Consider the following 17,929-nt stretch of genomic DNA (forward strand, 5'->3'; position numbering starts at 1 on the left):
CTGATAAGTACACACTGTGCTGGAAAATCAATAGTTTCTTAAGGGGATCCTGAGGGGAACTTTCCATTGTGGAAGTTACAAATAACTGAGTCCCACATGCCTAAATCTGCAGTTCTGGGTGCTTCATGTCCCTAAGCAAGAAAGCATGGGCCTTGCCCTAACTTCAAAAACTGCTAAACTTGAATAATATTGCCTTTAAAAAATTACTAAGGGTATTTAGTTTGTGAAACAGCATTTTTAACCATTTCTAATGCCAGCGATGGAGTTTAGAAAGTAAATATAAAAACAAGTGTCCCTCTGGTTAAAAAACAAATAAACAAACAAACAAAAAACCTCATGCTAAATGAGCTTAAGTGAGCAGATAAATTATGGAAGTGGTTATTTATATTAGATAATAATTCAACACTCCACTAAATATTAGCTTCCCCTAACATTAAAAAAATATATATTTTACTCTCTCACAAAGAGTTCCTAAACAGCTTTCCAGGCTTCCTTGTATATCTAGGCTACAAAAATTTAGCCCCTTGCTCATTTTAGTAGTTCATGTTTATAAATATCTGCACAATGTTTTAAAGTTACATTTAATTTTCCCCTTCCTTAAAACTCTAAGGCAATGTGAATTCTTCCTATTATTTTACAGACAAACACTGCCTACAACTTAGCTCTCTTTACTCCCCTTCCTTTTCCCTAAAACTTGTAGGTAAAGCTTCTCTAAAACTTTGGAGTACAACGCTCATTTTATTTTCACTCCATCATATGTTCTTCTAACACTTTAAATGCAGATGACATTAAAAATAAAATTTACTATTCATTATTTTTTTTTACAAAGCGGTCACTTCTCTAGAAATACCAAGGAAGGATCACTCAGTCTTTATTTTTTAAATAAACTTTTTTATTTGAAGATAGTTTTAGATTTGCAGAAAAATTGTGAAGATGGTACAGAGTTCCCATAAATCCCATATCCACGTTCCACATTGTTAATATCCTGTATTAGTATGGTACATTTGTCATAACTAATAAACAATACTGAAATATTAAATAATACTTTATTCGTATTTCCGTAGGTTTTACTCAACATCCTTTTCTGTCCCAGGATACTACATAACATGTAGTTGTCATGTCTCAGGCTATTCTTGGCTCTGGCAGTTTTCGGATTTTCCTGGTTTTGATGATTTAAGAAGCATTCATCCAGTATTTTATAGAATGCCCTCAATTTAGATTTGTCTGATGCTTTTCTCATGATTAGAAAGAGGTTAGAGGTTTTAGGGAGGAAGACCACAGAGATGAAATGCCATTTTCATCACATCATAACAATGACACATGCTATCTTCACGATTTATCACTATCGATATTGACCATGATCATCTATCTTTGGTTTGTCAGGTTTCTCCAATGGTACAGTTACTCTATTTTCTGTATTGTATATTTTGGAAGGAAGTCACTACACACAGCCCATACTTAAAAGGTAGGGAGTTAAGCTCCACCTCCTTGAGGGGACAGTAACTATATAGATTATTTGGAATTCTGCACAGGAAATTTGTCTTTTTATCCCATTTATTCATGCAATCATCTTTCTATCTGTGTGAACTCATGGATATTTTATACTTTGGGTTAAAATCCAATGCTACTTATTTTGTTGCTTGAATTGTTCAAGCTTTGACCATTGGAGCTCTTTCAGTTGGTGTCTATGTCCTTTTGACATGCCCCTTATTGGGTTTTTGTTTTGTTTTGTTTAGAATAGCTTTGCTTTCTGGAACTAAAAGATGCTGCAGTTTCCTCTGGCATATTCCCTGCCCCAGCCCTAGATTTAGCCATTTGTCCAGAGACCTGGTTTCGTTAGTTTGAAGCTTGGCATTAGAAACCAAGATTTGGGACTTGCTGGTGGCAGCCACTGTCATTTTAAAATCATTTCTACCTAAATGTATTTGCAATTAGACTAAAGAACATTCATGTCATTTATTTCAAACTTGATTCTAAGAAGGAAATTACAGTTTAATTTCTGAAGTATTTGATAATTTTAATAGTTCTTTTTCTATTTTATATTTAGAGACTATGATTTTAATTTGTTTTTGCCTTTGGGTATTAATTTTTGTCTTTTGTTTTTCTTAAAGAAACTGAATGTTTAGGGAATGAAATTCCTAAGGAAAGAAAGAATGGGTTACTTCTCTCCAGGCTTAGCTAAATGCAGCCTGGTAATTGAAATAGTAGGATGCATCTAAGTGTAGAGGAACTTAATATATACTGCTCTTATTTAAACCTTGTTTCAAAAGAATTACGATGACTACAGACATGAGGGACTAGTTGTGGAAAGGACAAAGAGCGTGCAACAAATGAAAAAGAGAATGACACATGAATACCATTACCAAATCAAATAATCACCTTGTATTTTTATGATATATATGTGAGGGAAGCTGGCCTTTAATACCAAGAGTGACTCATTAATGTAGTGTCAAGCATGCATTCTGTCCAATGACAGGACTTTTAATGGTTTAAAAACCACAAGTACGTCCTATAATAGACTGGGCTTACCAAATTCTCATGCTACGAGTATTAAGAAAGTCTCCAAAATTACACCAAGAAACATTTAATAAATAAATGTATGTCCTCTAGTGATCTAAACAAGTGAGATTACATGAAATGCTAGTTAAAATGGTGATTTCTTTGCACCCAGCACATGTACATAAAGTATAACATATTAGATCCTATGCTTGCTCTTCTTTCTTTTATTCCAAATAACACTGTAGAGCCCCAAACAGATTATACATATATAACCACTGGTGACTGAATCATAGCACTAGGGCTACTCATGAAAACCAAGGCCCACTCAGGGCTACACTCTCTACTGATACTGGAAAACAGCTGACTCCTGAGTCACTTAACATGGCTAAGTTAATGCACAGATAAAATGTTTTGGCGCCCATTAGTTAGATTCTTTTGGAGCTAATTGAACCAAACAGAGATGGACTGGCTGAAAGCTGGACATTTTAATTTATTATACTCCAATCACAAAGTTGCTGAGGGCTGGTCTTCTCCAAATACTGCCTTGGCTTTTGCCATGGACACAGGCTGCGATTCAGAGGATGTGATCTTTAGCCAATGCAGACACCAAAGACAACAGACACAAATGAATAGAAAAAAATAACTTCTTTTTATTTACAAAAAAAAAAAAAATCCAAATATTGGATGCTGTAAACAAAATTCACAATCTGTTCCCTCTAGCACTGATTCAAACATGTCAGTTTTTAAGAGTCCATTCTCCATCAACTCCTTTTCTGCCTGTGACACAGTCTAAAGTCGAAATATTCCAAGAGTGACCAAAGGTTCAGCTTGCTGAAATAGGATGTCTTAGAGCAGATAATGGTTGGAGAGAGGCTGGAAAGAGAGCCAGCAGGCAGAGCCTCCTCTATTCTGCAAAGCTTTTGCAGCAAGTCTCACCAAGTTACCTTGACATCTTCCAACACTGTACTTTTATCATGTACTTTGTTAGCAGGCCATTATTACAATATTACACAGAGATTCTTTCTTAGCACTGAAAAGGCTATGCTATAAAAAATCTTAAAGAAAGATTATATTCAAATAAGTGCTATATATGAAATTAATTTTTTTTGGCTTTTTCATTTCATCTAACACATTTTGTCTTCAAACAAAAAAAAAAGCTTATTTTTGAACTGCTGACAGCTTTCAACATAATACATTTCATTTACATAATAATTCACAATATTTATTTGACAAGCATTGAATTGAAAACTTTATGCACAGTAAAGCAACCAACGATAAGCGAATAGAAAGGGGTGACAAAAACAGTATGTTCACTTTTCTTCAAATTTCCTCTTTGACTTGGCTTACAGATATGCTTTCATTCTTGCATTTTTTGGTGACATATTAAAGTAGTCTACCCAATACCAAAGTGACCAGATAGTTGATCCCATTTCTAGAAGGGAAAAGTCCAATCAATGTACAACTTCTTGAAGCAACTAGATTTATTGCAAACGTAAATTTTTTCAAAGAGCATTGTCACAGGTTAAGTGTTCTCTGACATGCAAGATTGGCCAAGTGAAAAGAGCCTCCAGAAGATAAAACTTCTTCCTGTTTTAAAGTAATAGCACACTAGGCCAGATAAACACAAAAGCAAGCAAATCACAGGCACTAATCAGGAGTTGAGAACTATTCTTTTCTCTGACCTATACACATAGATCTCTTTCACCAGACATTCAAATTTTCAGGCCACACATCCACAAAGAGAGACATATATTCCACTGTTTGTTCAACTACATATGCACAAGACTATAGTACATACAAAATAGAAATAAATTATATAAGTTTTAAAGTAAATGCTGAAGGTTGTCTTGAGTACAGTTGGTTCTATCTGAATGCCAAGCGCTGGCACTTTCAACTATGCTACCAACCCTGGAGTAAGCAAGAACATAAATATTTAAGAAAATAAATGTAAAGTATATTATCAAATAAGGCCCCTCCAAACAAAAATCTGTGTCATAAATTAACAACAGCAGGTTGTTGTTATGGCAGAGCCAGAGACCTCCAGATTCCTTTTAAAATAGTGGACAAATCATTTGTCAAGAGTTATGATGAGAAGGAAGAAGGCAGATCACCAGGTTGCTCTGATGTTCCCAAGCATTCCCTTAGTTTTAGAAAACTTCCAAACAGGTTAGAAGGTGGAGCTCTGGTTTCTTACAGCTAAGTATCAGGCTTATTCTGCAAATGAAATATTTCCTGGGAATTCACAATTAATTTTTCAAACCCAGGGCTGGAATGAGGGAGACTGAGCCAACATGGGAAAAAGAAGAGTTCCCTAGGAAACAGTGAGTGGCAGTGCAATAGCTGTTACAGCTTGGACAGAATTCACAGGGAAGCTGCTACAGCAAACCCATCAAGTTCCTGTTAAGAATTCAAAAAAAGACATGCAAAAGGTAGTTCAGGTGGATTAATTTAGCACTGAGCATCATCTAAGTGATGCCCAGATAACAAATTACACTGCCAATAGGGTGATGCTATTTTCTTCCCCAATCCCTCTTTAACTGATCACAAAAGTCTGGTCGGTTCTTCAAAGAAATTATCATAATAAGGAGTCATTCATTAGAGTCGATAAGGATTATTCGGCTGTTTCACAAAACAAATGGAAAGTTTTTATGTTAGGGTTTTTTTTCCTTAAAAAAATTCATTTTCAGAGACCAGTGTCCAAAGGAATTAAAGGCTGGGAGAAAGAATGGCATTATGATTAGCTGTTACTGAACTGAAATAGTAATGCTAGTTCATTTCACAAAGGTAACTCTGGTCTCTTGGGAAAGAGAAAATAAAGTTGGATTTGATTCAAAGCAAAGTGACTGAATTTAAAGTACAGTACTAAATATTTAAATGCAGTGTGACAACCAGATCAAAGATGTTTCATATTGGCATGAATTTATAAAATTTTATATATAATATATATCTCATATATAAATTTTATGGAATTGTGCAAATACTCTTTAAAAAGGGTCATTTCACATTTACTAAATTCTAGTGGTCCTGGAATGCATAAGGCATTCATTAAAAATTCATTTAAATATTAATAAGTAGTGTTAAGGTCACCAGAAATTCTTTTTAGCAGTGAGGGATTTAAGCAGGCTATCTTAATCCATGATCCATTGGATTATACACCATGGAAGCATGCAAGTATTACAAAAACTAAAAGGGTTCAAACTGTCGAAATGGCACTTCAATATAAAAAGGAGTACTCTGCCAAACAAATATTCTCCCATTTGTGGAATTCTATGGCTCACAAAAAAAAGAAAAAAAAAAAAAACACTCACTAAAAATGTATAATCTCTGCTCTTCCTATCAAATATATTACTTGTTTTCCTCCTTCATTTGCTTTAATATTTTTAGATGTGGGTTTTAATTCATCACTGCAATATGCCCACGTCTCATGTCATCCTGTTGAAAACATAAAAACACAGTATTTAAACATCACCTATTTGCTACATTATTCTAGACCATAGTCAATGTTTTGTGTGTATATATACATATTTGTGATATGAATATATACACACACATAATATACACACATACATATGTACCTATAGTATCACACCAACGTTAACTTTATACAAGTATTTGCCAAGAAAAATAGGGCATTTCCTCCACCATTCACAAGCTTATGTGTTGTTTTATTTTCTTCTTTAGTCCCTGATAAAATAAAATAATCATTAAACCATAAAAATTTTCCACTTTGAATTTTCAGAAGGCAACAGGCACTTTAATGTCTATTGGTGTGTAACAAATATAGTAACTCTTTATATAATCTACTAGCTCTTCTACTTGGGTATTTTTATCTGTTAAATCTTTGGTCCTTGAGCATACTCTTTGCTACAGCTGTTTTTGCTTGCATTTTCACATTTTAAAAATGCGAGCTATTCACACAGCTGGAAATAATGAATTGTGTCACCATAAGTTCTGCTGTTTTTTATGAAAACTGCATTAACCTACTACTGTTCATTCAGAGCAAGCCGTTTCTGTTAGCGCAATAGAATAGTTTCACAGGAAACACTTGCTACAAGCCTCAGGTAGTAATTCCAATGTTGGAGTTCCCCTTTCTGTATTGTTACTATCTGAACTCCTGATTTGATAATTAATTTGAGTGAGACTATTTTCCTCTTATTTCTCATTTTTTGAATTCTATAAGAAACTTTTTTTTTTCCTTATGGCAAAGCTATGGGAGCAAAGTGCTGCAAACCCATATTGTCATCAAGCATTTTTTCCTGTGTTATTTTAGGAGAACCTGCTTGCTTTCAATGACAGGTCTCTTTTGTTGCAAGATAGAATCCAACTGGGTAGGAGGATCAAGTGGGTGGGGATCCTTTGAAGATCATGCTCCAATACCTATAAAAGTATCCACAAGCTTTGCCAAGCTTAAAACCAGGAACAGATAATCATTGCACAAAACACATCCCTAATCAGGGCTGAGTCACTCAGCCTTTTTTTTTTTTTCTTTTTTTCTCTATCTTGTCTGAAATGGCTCCCCCATAGGACATTTTTAAATGATTCTTAATTGCAGGGTAGCCAAGTGGAGTATGTCTGTTGCTGGCATGTGAATACTGGCTGGACTTGTGCGATATAGTAATTGCTAAAGTTGGCATCTGCTACATAAGGGGCTGGCTGGTAATAGCAAGTGACATTAGCCACATTAGGGATAACATTTTGGTCAGCTAGCACCCGGATAGCCAGCATTGTGATAAGGTTTAAAGTCTGTCTTCTTTCATGTCCCATCAGGCATACTGTACTCTCATTCACTACTCCATGAAGGGTCATGAGATAGTCATACTTGCGGTCTTCCAATCCCACGAAGTGGTTCTGCAAATAAGACTCCAGTTTTCTCTGCTGCTCTCCAATGTCTGAGAAGTCGATGAAAAACCTGGAACACATATACCTCTGAAGGGTCTTGATCTCATCAGAGGCGGGCCTAAAGCCCCTCACTAAGAGGTTGCAGTACTTAAGTAGGCCTCCCCCTCTGATTTCCTCTGGGTTCCTGGTGGCAATGATCTTGTTACAAAGGTGATCAAAAGCTTCATGGAAATCGCCATAGACGCTCTCACCGATTATCGTGGGGTGAAATGTTTCAGTCATTGGGTTCTCCGAACATTCATAAAAGAGGAGAAGAGAGTCTAATTTGATTTGAAAAGAATCTACGCTAAATTCAAATTGCCTCCGGAGGGAATCCACAAATTTCAGTTCCACATTTTTGCCACTGTTGTTTGACAGGGATATAAGACTCCATCGGTCGGAGTCATTGCACACTTTAACCATTTTCTGCACATAAGCTTCCTACAATTCAAAAGATAAAACAAGAAAGATGAGCATACCTAGAAAAAAATAAATACATCCTCTTTACAGATGAAATTTATTTTGCTCCTTTTGTTTTGTCACGTTTCAGCAAAACACTACCTACAGGCTTAAACAGTCTTCTGAAAACAAACAAACAAAAAATACATTTAACGAGTGGTTTTAACTGTCTGGGAAAGAGACTAGAGGTAATAGTTTGAGGCTTTTGGCAGATGTAGCACAGTACTAAGTTCTGTAATCATGTCTGACTTTTGAAATGTTATTTTTTGAAAATGGTCTTATACGCATAATATTCACGCAATATCCACACAATATTCAAAAGACAGAAGAGTATACACTCTAAAGTTGGTCTGCCTCTCACCCTTGTCTAGTCCTCCTCTCTCTGAGGCAACAGATGTGATCAGTATCTTGTATGTCCCTCTAGAGGTACTCAGCAGTTATAATCAAAATGAACTATACTAGGACATTCTGGGAGACTGATTCCTCAATTTTATCTAAATGTATAAAATGCGCTTTGAACCAAGTGGGAGGGAGGAAGGACCCACTATATCCTTAATACATGAACCAAACCAGAGAAGCACCACATACATCCTCAGCACATGGAGTCTGCTAAATGCAGCTAGGCAATCTATTCATATTTTCCAATACGATAATAAGCCCACTTGTTTCTGCTTCAGGCTGCTATTTTCCCAAAGATTAGATCATAAAATGACTCAAAAAGAAAAATGATTTGCATTATTTCATTCTTCCACTTAGAATCTATTCTGGACAAGAATCAAGCGAGGAAAGCCAAGAGTTAAAAAATAAGGAGAAGGAAGAGGGAGGGCAGAGGAGGAAGAAGACGACTTTGTGGCGCTGAAGCACCAAGTAAAGTAAATCACGCAACACCGTCCACGCACCTTAATTTATTCATGTTTTAAAAAATCAAAAGCAAAATAAATAAGCGCTCCCAAATCTGTCACGACCGCAGATTTATGGCCTCAAACGCGAGCCTCTCTGGAAGCCCCTCTCCCCTGGCCCGCCGCACCCCAGCCCAGCCCCAGTGCCGGCCCAAGCCCATGTCGGGTATCTTTACCTTGAGCGTGAGAGGTGTGATCTTCTCTTTGTTCACCCCTTCGGGTAAGAAGTCCAACAGGCAGTCCAGCACGACGTCCTTCACAGTCTGAAACTCCTCTTCCCCGTGCAAGTCGGCGCAGAAGATGAGGTCCAGGTCCTTGTAGCCCAGGCCGCTGTCCTGGTGCAGGACATGGCTGGCGGCTGAGCCGTTGAGGCGCACGTCGCGGACGCTGATGCACTTCTCGGCCAGGCGCCGCCGCACTACCTTCACGATCAGGCTCGGCTGCAGCTCGAGAGTGGGGAAGTTGCCGCGCCCGTGGATCGGGATGGTCTCGCTCAGGATGCCGTCCAGCCGCTGCACTTGCTCCCAGTTCAGCACGTTGCAGTGCGCCGTGGGGCTTTCGCAATAGTCCAAGCAGTGCCCGCCGAAGCTGCCGCCGCCGCCGACGTCGTCGCCGCTAAAGTCGCTGCCCAGGGGGATGTAGGAGCCGTTGGTGAGCTCGTCCTCGGCCATGGCAAAGTACCCTTCGCCTTCCGCCATGAAGTGCCCGCCGAATGCCACTTGGCCCTGGTCAGTCCTAAAAGAAAAAAGGGGGAAGGAGCTCGGTGAGGAAGCGCGGCGAACAAGCCGGTCGAGGAAAGAGCGCGCCCCCTCCCCGGTTCGCACCCTGGCTCGGTTAGGGGCTCCTCACTCTTCCTCCTTGGGCCCCCGATGTCCCCAACCGCGCGCGCGCCCCGCGCCCCGCAGAGCAGCCCCGCACCAAAAGTATCTCTGATGCATCTGGAAAGCGCAAGCGGGAGTCCCGTCTGTGTCACCTGGTGACGGCCGCCCCTTCTAGGAGCGCAGTGAGCGAGGAACCGCGAAGCGGCAACACTCCCAGGAGCTGTGAGTGCGCTCCCGGCAGCAGCGAGCGACTTAGTCTCTCTCAGACCCCAGCCGCGAGCGCTGGCCACTCCCGCCCCTCGCTCCCGCCCGCGCCGCTGCTGCTGCCGCCTCAGCTGAGGTGGTCCCAAATGTGGCGGCTCCTGCTGCCGCCGCCGCCGCCACCGCACACGCTCCTGTCTCTGGAGCTTTAGCAGTTGTGCGGGAGCAACGTCTTCAGTACTTTTTTTATACCGGGCCTCTCGGTGCTTCCGGGGCCCGGGCGCTGCGCCCTCGCCACACCCTCCTCATCTGCATAGGGCACCACCCCGCCCGCCCCGCGGACCGAGCTCCGCTGAGCTGCGTGTTGCGCGCCACCAGCCGAACGGTCCCCGGAGCGCCAGGTCGGAAGCTATATGTGTGTGCCTATCTATGTGCGTATACTTATACATATATTCGACTTATGTGCAGTCCCCTTGCCCACGGCCCTGTGTTTTCTTCAACAGAGGAGACACTAAAAATACCTCAAGAATCATGCCTAAGTAGCCTTTAAAACTGGATCACGATTAATATCCCGCAACCACAGAAACGTCCCAAACAAAATTCTCGTCGGATGCAGCGCGTCATTATAGCTTAGTGATGGGGCTCCAGAGGGTCTTCATGACTTCCCTTTTAAATACCCTGTCGATGTACAGCTACACTGTTTACCTCACTAATACACCCGGTCTCTGAATTCATGCGCCCACTTGTCCATGCAAACCAGGCTCGGCGCCTGAGAGGAAGGGCTCGCTCACTGAGTTTCGATTCTCGAAACCTCGGGAAGCGCGAGGAAGCTGGGGGAGAGCTGAAGAGACGCGGGGGGCGGGGCCGCGAGCGTGCGTCCGACTCCTGCGCACGAGCGGCTCCGGGAGGCCGGAACGGAGTGCGGGCCAGCGCGCGTCACTGAGTGGACGCCACGGAGGCTCTGGCGCCCCTGCTGCGAGTGGGCAAAGGCCGACGGCGGGGCGGGCCCGGAGCGCGCGGCGCGCAAAGGGCCCCTGCGCGGAGCTAAACGTACCGCGCCGCATTCTCAGGGAGAACCTAAGGAGGCGAAGCGCGTTTGTTACACCGCACTAAGGTTTGCCTTTTTCAGGTGACTACAAAGGCCAGTGTGAAATGAGCTAGTTTTCCAGGAAACGTGAAAGTATAAGGGATAAAAGAGTTTCTTCCGCTCTCCCCGGAGCTTCCGCCGCTTCGGCAGTGCGAATGAAGTGTAATGGTTATCCCCATGCGCGCTCGCACCACCGTCTTTGCAAGAAAGCGCCTCCCTTTCTTCCGGCTCTTCATTCCGGTCACTCGCTGCCTCTTCCCAAACTAAGAGTAACTTTCTTTAAAGTAGAGGCTGAGGGAGGCGAGGGCGAAGGGGAGCGCTCTGGGGAAGCTGAAAACTAACTCGTATGGTCCTTCGCCACCCTAGCCGCCAAGCCTGGGAAGAGGAAAAGTCCGCTCCTCTCACCTGGGTGGGGCGGGAGGGGGGGCCCGGGCCAAGTCCCCAAAGCTGCGTGCCTGGGAGAGGAAGGTTGCGGGGAAGAGGACGGTCACCCGCGGAACATCAAGCTGCGTGACAACGCCGCCCCCTGCTGGTACCCTTCAGAGCTGTGTTCCAAAGCAGAGAACTGGCTGGATTTTAGACGGAGGCCATTATCGTTCAGCTCTGTAGGAGATCAGGGAGGCGATGCTGAGACAACCGCACAATTCTCATAGGACTTTGCCTCTCCAAAAGCATTCTCGTATTCTCCGCTGCCCAGTCATCCACGCCTGAATCCATCCATTCTATCCAGCATTCAGAAAAATTACGTATATGCGTATATAAGGTATGACAACCTATTACCTGCCAGGCACCAGGCTAAGTGCTGAGGATTTAAGAATGACTACGTTTTACACACTGTAGTGGACATGACAAAGCAAGTACATAATTATGGTTCAACTGCCCTCCTAGAAGAGGCGGCTGTCATCAAGTGTTCAACTGTTAGGAGAGAAGTATTTTCTGACACACAGGAGTAGTGGGCTAACTAGGATTCGGGAAACTGGGAGAGATGACCAGAAGAGAGAGTATTTATTTGGATTGGATCTTGAAAAGTGGACTTTCCTTAGATAGCTGAGGAAGAAGAAGGGATTATCAACAAAAGGAAGAGTGTAAGAATACTAGAGAGTGTTTGAGGAGTTATGTGTAAATCATCACAGTAAGAATTGAGATTGGTAGTGCATTCAAATAAGGTTTATGTCGGTTCCAGGAACTTAATGAGCACCTTTGGGCCATACTCAGCTCTCTACACATAAAACCTCATTTATTCTTCAAGAAGAAGGTGTTCTAATAGGGATTTAGAAACAGGAACGTAGAGGAAAAGAGATTCGCCCAAGTTTTATGGCTAATAAGTGGTTGATCAGGCATTAAACCCAACCAATTTGGCTGTGAGTGCTGTTTAGCCTACATTTTCCGGAACGGGATGTCTGTAGGTTACCAGTACCTTCTCATTGGAAAGCAAGACAAGTACAAATAGCAAAACAAACAAACAAACAAGAACAAACAAAAAAGAGGCCTGTTAAAATTTTTTTCAAAGGTCATTATGAATTCTGTTCTTAAAACAAGGCCAAAGAGGTGGATCATGTATTAGGTACACTGCACTGAAAACAATCAAATTTAGTGCTACCGCCATTATTTTTTACTATATTTTAACTCTTACTCAAAATAAGTGAAAAATAAAAAAGCAGAAGACTCTTAGAGCTGGCAAGTATTTGTGCTTCATGCATGCCTAAGATTTTGTTCTCTAGAGCTAAAGGAATCTGCATTTTAGCGAGTTGCACATGTGATCCTGACACAAAGCCTCAGCCATACTTTGCACTACACTAATAACAGCCACTGCAGCTTGGTTTTCTAGTTTGGGACCCTCTCTCAAACAGAGGCTGCTCTTCTTTGCCCTGCTCCTCTTACGGCCTCTCCCAAGAATGGAGGACATGGCTGAGAGGTAGAAGCAGAGCATGAGACCAGACATTGACGGCCTACCATGCATCAGACCCTGTGCTGGAGAAATGATGAGTTCCAGCAGCATGACCCATTCTTTTAAGCTGCCAGAGCTTTGCGGCAGCTTAACCCTTTAACAAAGTATTCCCTACTTTCCAACCAGGTTCTCCCCTCATGGTAACCTTACAGATTGCCGTAATCCAGACTCTACACCTCTTGAACTAGGGACATCCGAGATACTTTATTTTTGGCAGTTCTTGGTGGTGCTTTGACTGGATTCATATGTGTCTGATTCATAGTGGCCACTTGATAACAATTGTTGAATGAAAGCATCTGTTATTTTTTGTCTCTCTTCTTCCTGTTGCCAAACTGAGATAATATTTACATTCTGGGAGGAAAAAAAAATGTTCATCCTTACGTGAAATTGCAAGTTTTGCAATTGTAAGACTTTATTTTTCTTCTAGCTAACCAAAATAATTCATAAATGAGAAAGTTTATACTTTCTAAATACATTCATAGCCAAGAAATCACTCAGTACAGTTACTCTTAGATTGAATTTAGGTGCAGAGTTGCAATATTTTTTTTTAGGCATTAGCGTCTGAACCTATTTGGTAAATAATTTACTTTTCCCCATTTAAAAAGGAAACTTATGGTAATATGATGCTATGAGTTTCTCCCTGAAATTCTTAAATGAAACTTTACATTTATATTTGAGAAAAAAAATACTTAGAATTAGTTGATCTTGATTTAAAAGTTAGAGTAACAATCAATCTGGACTTAGCATAATAAGAAAAAATTCAATTTTGGTCTTAATAAGAGTTACCATTACTTAATTTGTTATAATGTGTCAGGCAGTGTGCTCAGTATTTTACATACATTATTTTTCTTAAACTTTCTTCAAATATCAGCTTAATATATTACATTCCAATTATCCAGATAGGGAAAATAAGGCAGAGGAAGTTTAAATAACTTACAGAAGTAGAAGATCCTGGTTCAGGCCCACACATGTAACTACTCTCCTAGTTCCTTTCATTTTTGTCTCTGTCTACTCTCTGCTTCTCATTTTACATTTAGACTTAAAACTGAACTGGAACTGCACTCTGCTCCTTCCTTCCAAGCTCTAAATGTTCAGATTGGACACAACATCGAGGACCAATGTGTTTTATCCTGAAACAACAGATGGGAGCCAGAATGCAGTGACCTAACTGGCGTGATCGGAGTTTCTTCCCCAGCTTGAATAACCAGCCTCCATGGTAGTGGAGAGCTAACAAGCTACCAGCTTTACAGAGAGCTTGCAAGAGACACCACTAACACTGAAACACAGTGTGAGGTTTGGCAATGGACCCAAGTTCACTTAGCAGTGGCACTATGTTTCTTATTTTGCTTTGTCTGCTTCCTGTCTTCTCAAAAATGGTTTTAGAAGATAGGAAGCAAACACATATGAAATGGTTCCCCAAAGCTCATACTCAGGAGAGGGACAAGCCCAGAAAACTGCTGTTAGACTTACAACTTTTCTGTCTCAGCACTATAGTCAGTCTCTCACCATATTCTTGTCTCCCTCTTGCTCTTTTCATACCACCCCTCTCCGCTCTTTCCATTGATTTTCTACTTTCCACTGCTTTGCTCTTTGATCCTTTCTACAAAAAGTGACATGACCAGTAGAAGCACCTTGCCACCCAGGCAGAGCAGTGGCAGTGTGAGAAATTTGATCCTCCCCTTTACCCCCTTGCCATTCACTGCCTTTATAGTGATCCCTGATGCCACAGGTAGGCATCCTTTTACAAGCATGCACATGCAGGTGTCTCCACTGCAAAGTAAACTGGAGATCTCTCTGTTGTCCAGTTAGTGTTAAGCAACTAATCAAAATACTTTGTGTAAAAGTTAAAACTCATTTGGGAAACTAAATTACAGTAGCCCCCATCCCCACCCCCACCCCCACACACACCTTTATCCTTGGTTTCTCTTTCCTTAATTTCAGGTACCTATGGTCAACCACAGTCCAAAAATATTAAATGGAAATTCCAGATAAAAACAATTCATAAGTTTTGAATCACTTGCCATTCTAAGTGGTGTGATGAAATCTTGTGCTGTCTCACATTGTCCCACCTGGAACATAAATCATCCTTTTGTCCAGCTTCAATCACTTAATAGCCTCTTTGTTATCAGATTGACTATCTTGACGTCACAATGCTTCTGCTTAAGTAACCTTTATTTTACTTAATAATGGCCCAAAACCATAAGCGTAGTGATGCCGACAATTCAGATATGCCAAAGAGAAGCAATAAAGTATATGTGTGTAGAGGAAAAAAAAAATTATGTATATATAGTTCAGTACTATCCATGGTTCAAGGCATCCACTGAGGGTCTTGGAACATATCCTCCATGGATAAGAGTGGACTACTGTACCTGTTTTCACAGTGAAATGACTTTCCCCATGTTTCTTCATGGAAATGAATATTCAGGATTTATCTAAGGCCAGAAATATCCTAAGTAATACGATTTCTGGGTTAGTTTGGAAACAGCAGTCCCACTTTTCAGTACTTGTATGGTTATTAGCAATTGACAAGTTAACTTTAATAGTTACAAACTTTTCAATCCTTTTTAGTCTATATTATCTCATTTTATCTTTGAAATTATTCCAACCAGTGTGCAGTCTTAATTTTAGAGTTGAAGAAAAGCTAGGTGATTTTCCCCTTTATATAACTAGTTATGGAACAGTTAAAGTTAGACTCACTTGCTTTCAATCATGGGCCTGAACCCCTTTCTCTTGACCCTACTGTTCAACCTTACGTCTGTGTAAGTGGATTTAAATGATCAATAACAAATAGTTCAGTTTGAAGGGATCCTCTTAGCTATACAGAGTTATTTGTGTGTGTAGGCTACATTTCTTACCTGTGACCATCTTTTGGAAGCACCTACCATTAAGCAGTGTAATTTTCTAAGGTGTATTTTTAAGAATATTTGTTTGAAAGTGTAATTTTCTAAGGTGCATTTTTAAGAATATTTGTTTGAAGTTTGTGACCACATAAAAATAATTCCATTCACTGTCGCAGATCAGTGAGCTTAGGATATTTAATATGCAAGCTACAATATGATAGACCTACACCATCACTCTTAAAATCAAACTCAATACAGATTGTCCATAAGAGCTCTTTCTTAGAAAGACCAGCTAGTATTTTTGTGTATGTGTGTGTGTGTTACTATCAGTGCTGATTGTCCTTCCTGTTTTGACATCTTACTGAAATGCTTACTGTTTCAGTCAATGTTGCAAGTCCCATGGACCAGACTGTCTTGCTTACTCCAAACAAAAGAGACATTCAAAAGTTATATTAATTTGGCAAAATGTAAACTAGAAATGCACATATAGTTTCAAAAAGTACTAAATATGAATAAGTAAACTCCTTTTCCCTAAAGTAATATTTGTATTATAAGTTTTTTCTTCTGCAAATTTGTACTGGAAGAAAAGGTTGGTGTTTACTTGTGGTGCTTGTAAAGCTTTGAGAAAGGTACAGGCGGGAATATAATAAATTGTTCCTCTTTTCTAAAAGGAATTTGGCCAAAGATATTTGTGTAGCTTTTGGGGTGGGGGAGACCACTTTCTATGGTTATATTCAGCTCATTCTATTTGTTCGGCCAGTTCTTACTTTGTACCTATGTTGATAAATTTGTTGGCTACTGAGAGCTGATATCTTTTATATGAGCTTTCAACATTTCCACACTATTTAAAAATGGTATATACCCATTTTAGCACCATTTGATGTCAAATTTAGAAATTATTTAACTACTATATGAATTTGTAGCAGCTGCAGACAGTATATTTACTCATGCATATAACATATATTGATTTAATAATGTGTATATACCTCCTCATTTGAGAGAACATTTTTTTAAGATTTCTACCATTTCTTTGTTTTGAAAGGCGTTTTCTATTAGCTTCCTTCCCTTTCCTAAAAATTATCTTCCAAAGAAAGAAATAAGAAACTAAATAGTACAATTAATGTTTTCTTGATGTTTGGGAGAAATGACTATGGAATATCCTAAATAACCAAAAAATAAAAAATAAAAAACAAAGAAACCTCACAAACACATTGCCTTAGAAAGTCTGAGAAACTGAACACAGCAAATAATACTTAAACACAAATGTTTTCTTAAAGCTACTAGAATGATGAATGTTTTTAAAAGACAGGTTTTTTTAAACTCTGCAAATGACTAGGAAGAGAAATCTGATCACCTTAAAAATTCTGGGCTCCTTAAGTAAAATCTGAGTTGGGAAACTAGCTTCATACTGTCTGTGGCAGGGAACACTAAGACACCTGAATTTATTCTCACAACATGAGGTAAAAGAGATTGGAATTTAACTTTCTAGGAAAAAGAAAGCCTTCGGAATGCTAATTAATTAAGCAAAACTTGAGAATATATGGGGAGAAAAAAGAGCTATCATTGTTATTGATATTTGAACCACAGAAGTTTCTGACTGGACAAAATTGATTTCTAATAAACCACAACTCCAGCAGAAGTACTGGGGATTAAAAGGAAGTTCAAACTAGCACATGATTAAGTAGCCACAGTTTAGATAAGTAAGATATCTCCAAAAGGCAAGAGAAGAATGGTCCTCCAGTTTTTGAAATTTGTAATTACTCAGTGAAGTGAATAATTATTTAGCATAAAAGTATTCACATTCTTATTTTTTTTTCTTAGCAGAAAGCCAGGTTAGACTATTAAAAGAGAAAAAAGAAATGGTGCTTGTGACTCTTTGTTCCAAACTGTTCATTGATTTCTATTAAAATTCTGAATATATTTATTTTTCACTGCTATTAATTTGGCAACCATATCCCACTCCGTCTACTTAATGTGAGTTCTGTGTGAACTGTAGTTCAGCATCCTCCCACTGACCAGGAATATATGGCTTTCTGTGTGTTAAAAAAATTAATGCTTCTTATAAGCACTTGCGACTCGTCTAGCATATTCTTTTCTTCTACTCCTGACATGTCTTGGAATATAACTGATGTGCTTCTATATGTTACAGGGCTTGTTGAAGAAGTCTGCATACTCAGATGTGACATAAGCAGCTTATACATTCATGAGCACTGGACACACCTACAAGGTGAGTCTATTTCATGCTCAGAGTAGTGAATCTATATTTTTAATTCATTGTTTAAAAAATAAAGTCAATA

At 39.8% G+C, this 17,929-nt stretch overlaps 1 protein-coding gene and 1 long non-coding RNA gene across 3 annotated transcripts in view; one reads left to right on the forward strand and one right to left on the reverse strand.

Moving 5' to 3' along the window:
* Positions 1-3,127: 3,127 nt before the first annotated feature.
* On the reverse strand, positions 3,128-9,986 carry TENT5A (terminal nucleotidyltransferase 5A). Of its 2 annotated transcripts, none has more exons than XM_016149611.2 (3): positions 9,709-9,986; positions 8,912-9,470; positions 3,128-7,818 (listed from the first exon to the last, which is right to left on the reverse strand). In XM_016149611.2, the coding sequence occupies exons 2-3, from the start codon at positions 9,431-9,433 to the stop codon at positions 7,042-7,044; spliced, it is 1,299 nt and encodes a 432-aa protein (XP_016005097.1). In that variant the 5' UTR covers positions 9,434-9,470; positions 9,709-9,986; the 3' UTR covers positions 3,128-7,041. The 2 variants fall into 2 exon arrangements, with proteins under 2 accessions (XP_016005097.1, XP_016005095.1); XM_016149609.2 differs by having other exon boundaries at positions 9,654-9,986.
* A 628-nt stretch (positions 9,987-10,614) lies between these two features.
* Positions 10,615-17,929, forward strand: part of LOC107513201 — a 363,871-nt gene continuing 356,556 nt past the window's right edge. Inside the window, exons 1-2 of the long non-coding RNA XR_001597491.2 lie at positions 10,615-11,607; positions 17,782-17,859. This is a non-coding gene — a long non-coding RNA (uncharacterized LOC107513201). The remainder of the gene's footprint in view (positions 11,608-17,781; positions 17,860-17,929) is intronic.

Source organism: Rousettus aegyptiacus, unplaced genomic scaffold (assembly GCF_014176215.1).
Source record: "Rousettus aegyptiacus isolate mRouAeg1 unplaced genomic scaffold, mRouAeg1.p scaffold_m13_p_1, whole genome shotgun sequence".
Taxonomy (NCBI): Eukaryota; Metazoa; Chordata; class Mammalia; order Chiroptera; family Pteropodidae; genus Rousettus; species Rousettus aegyptiacus.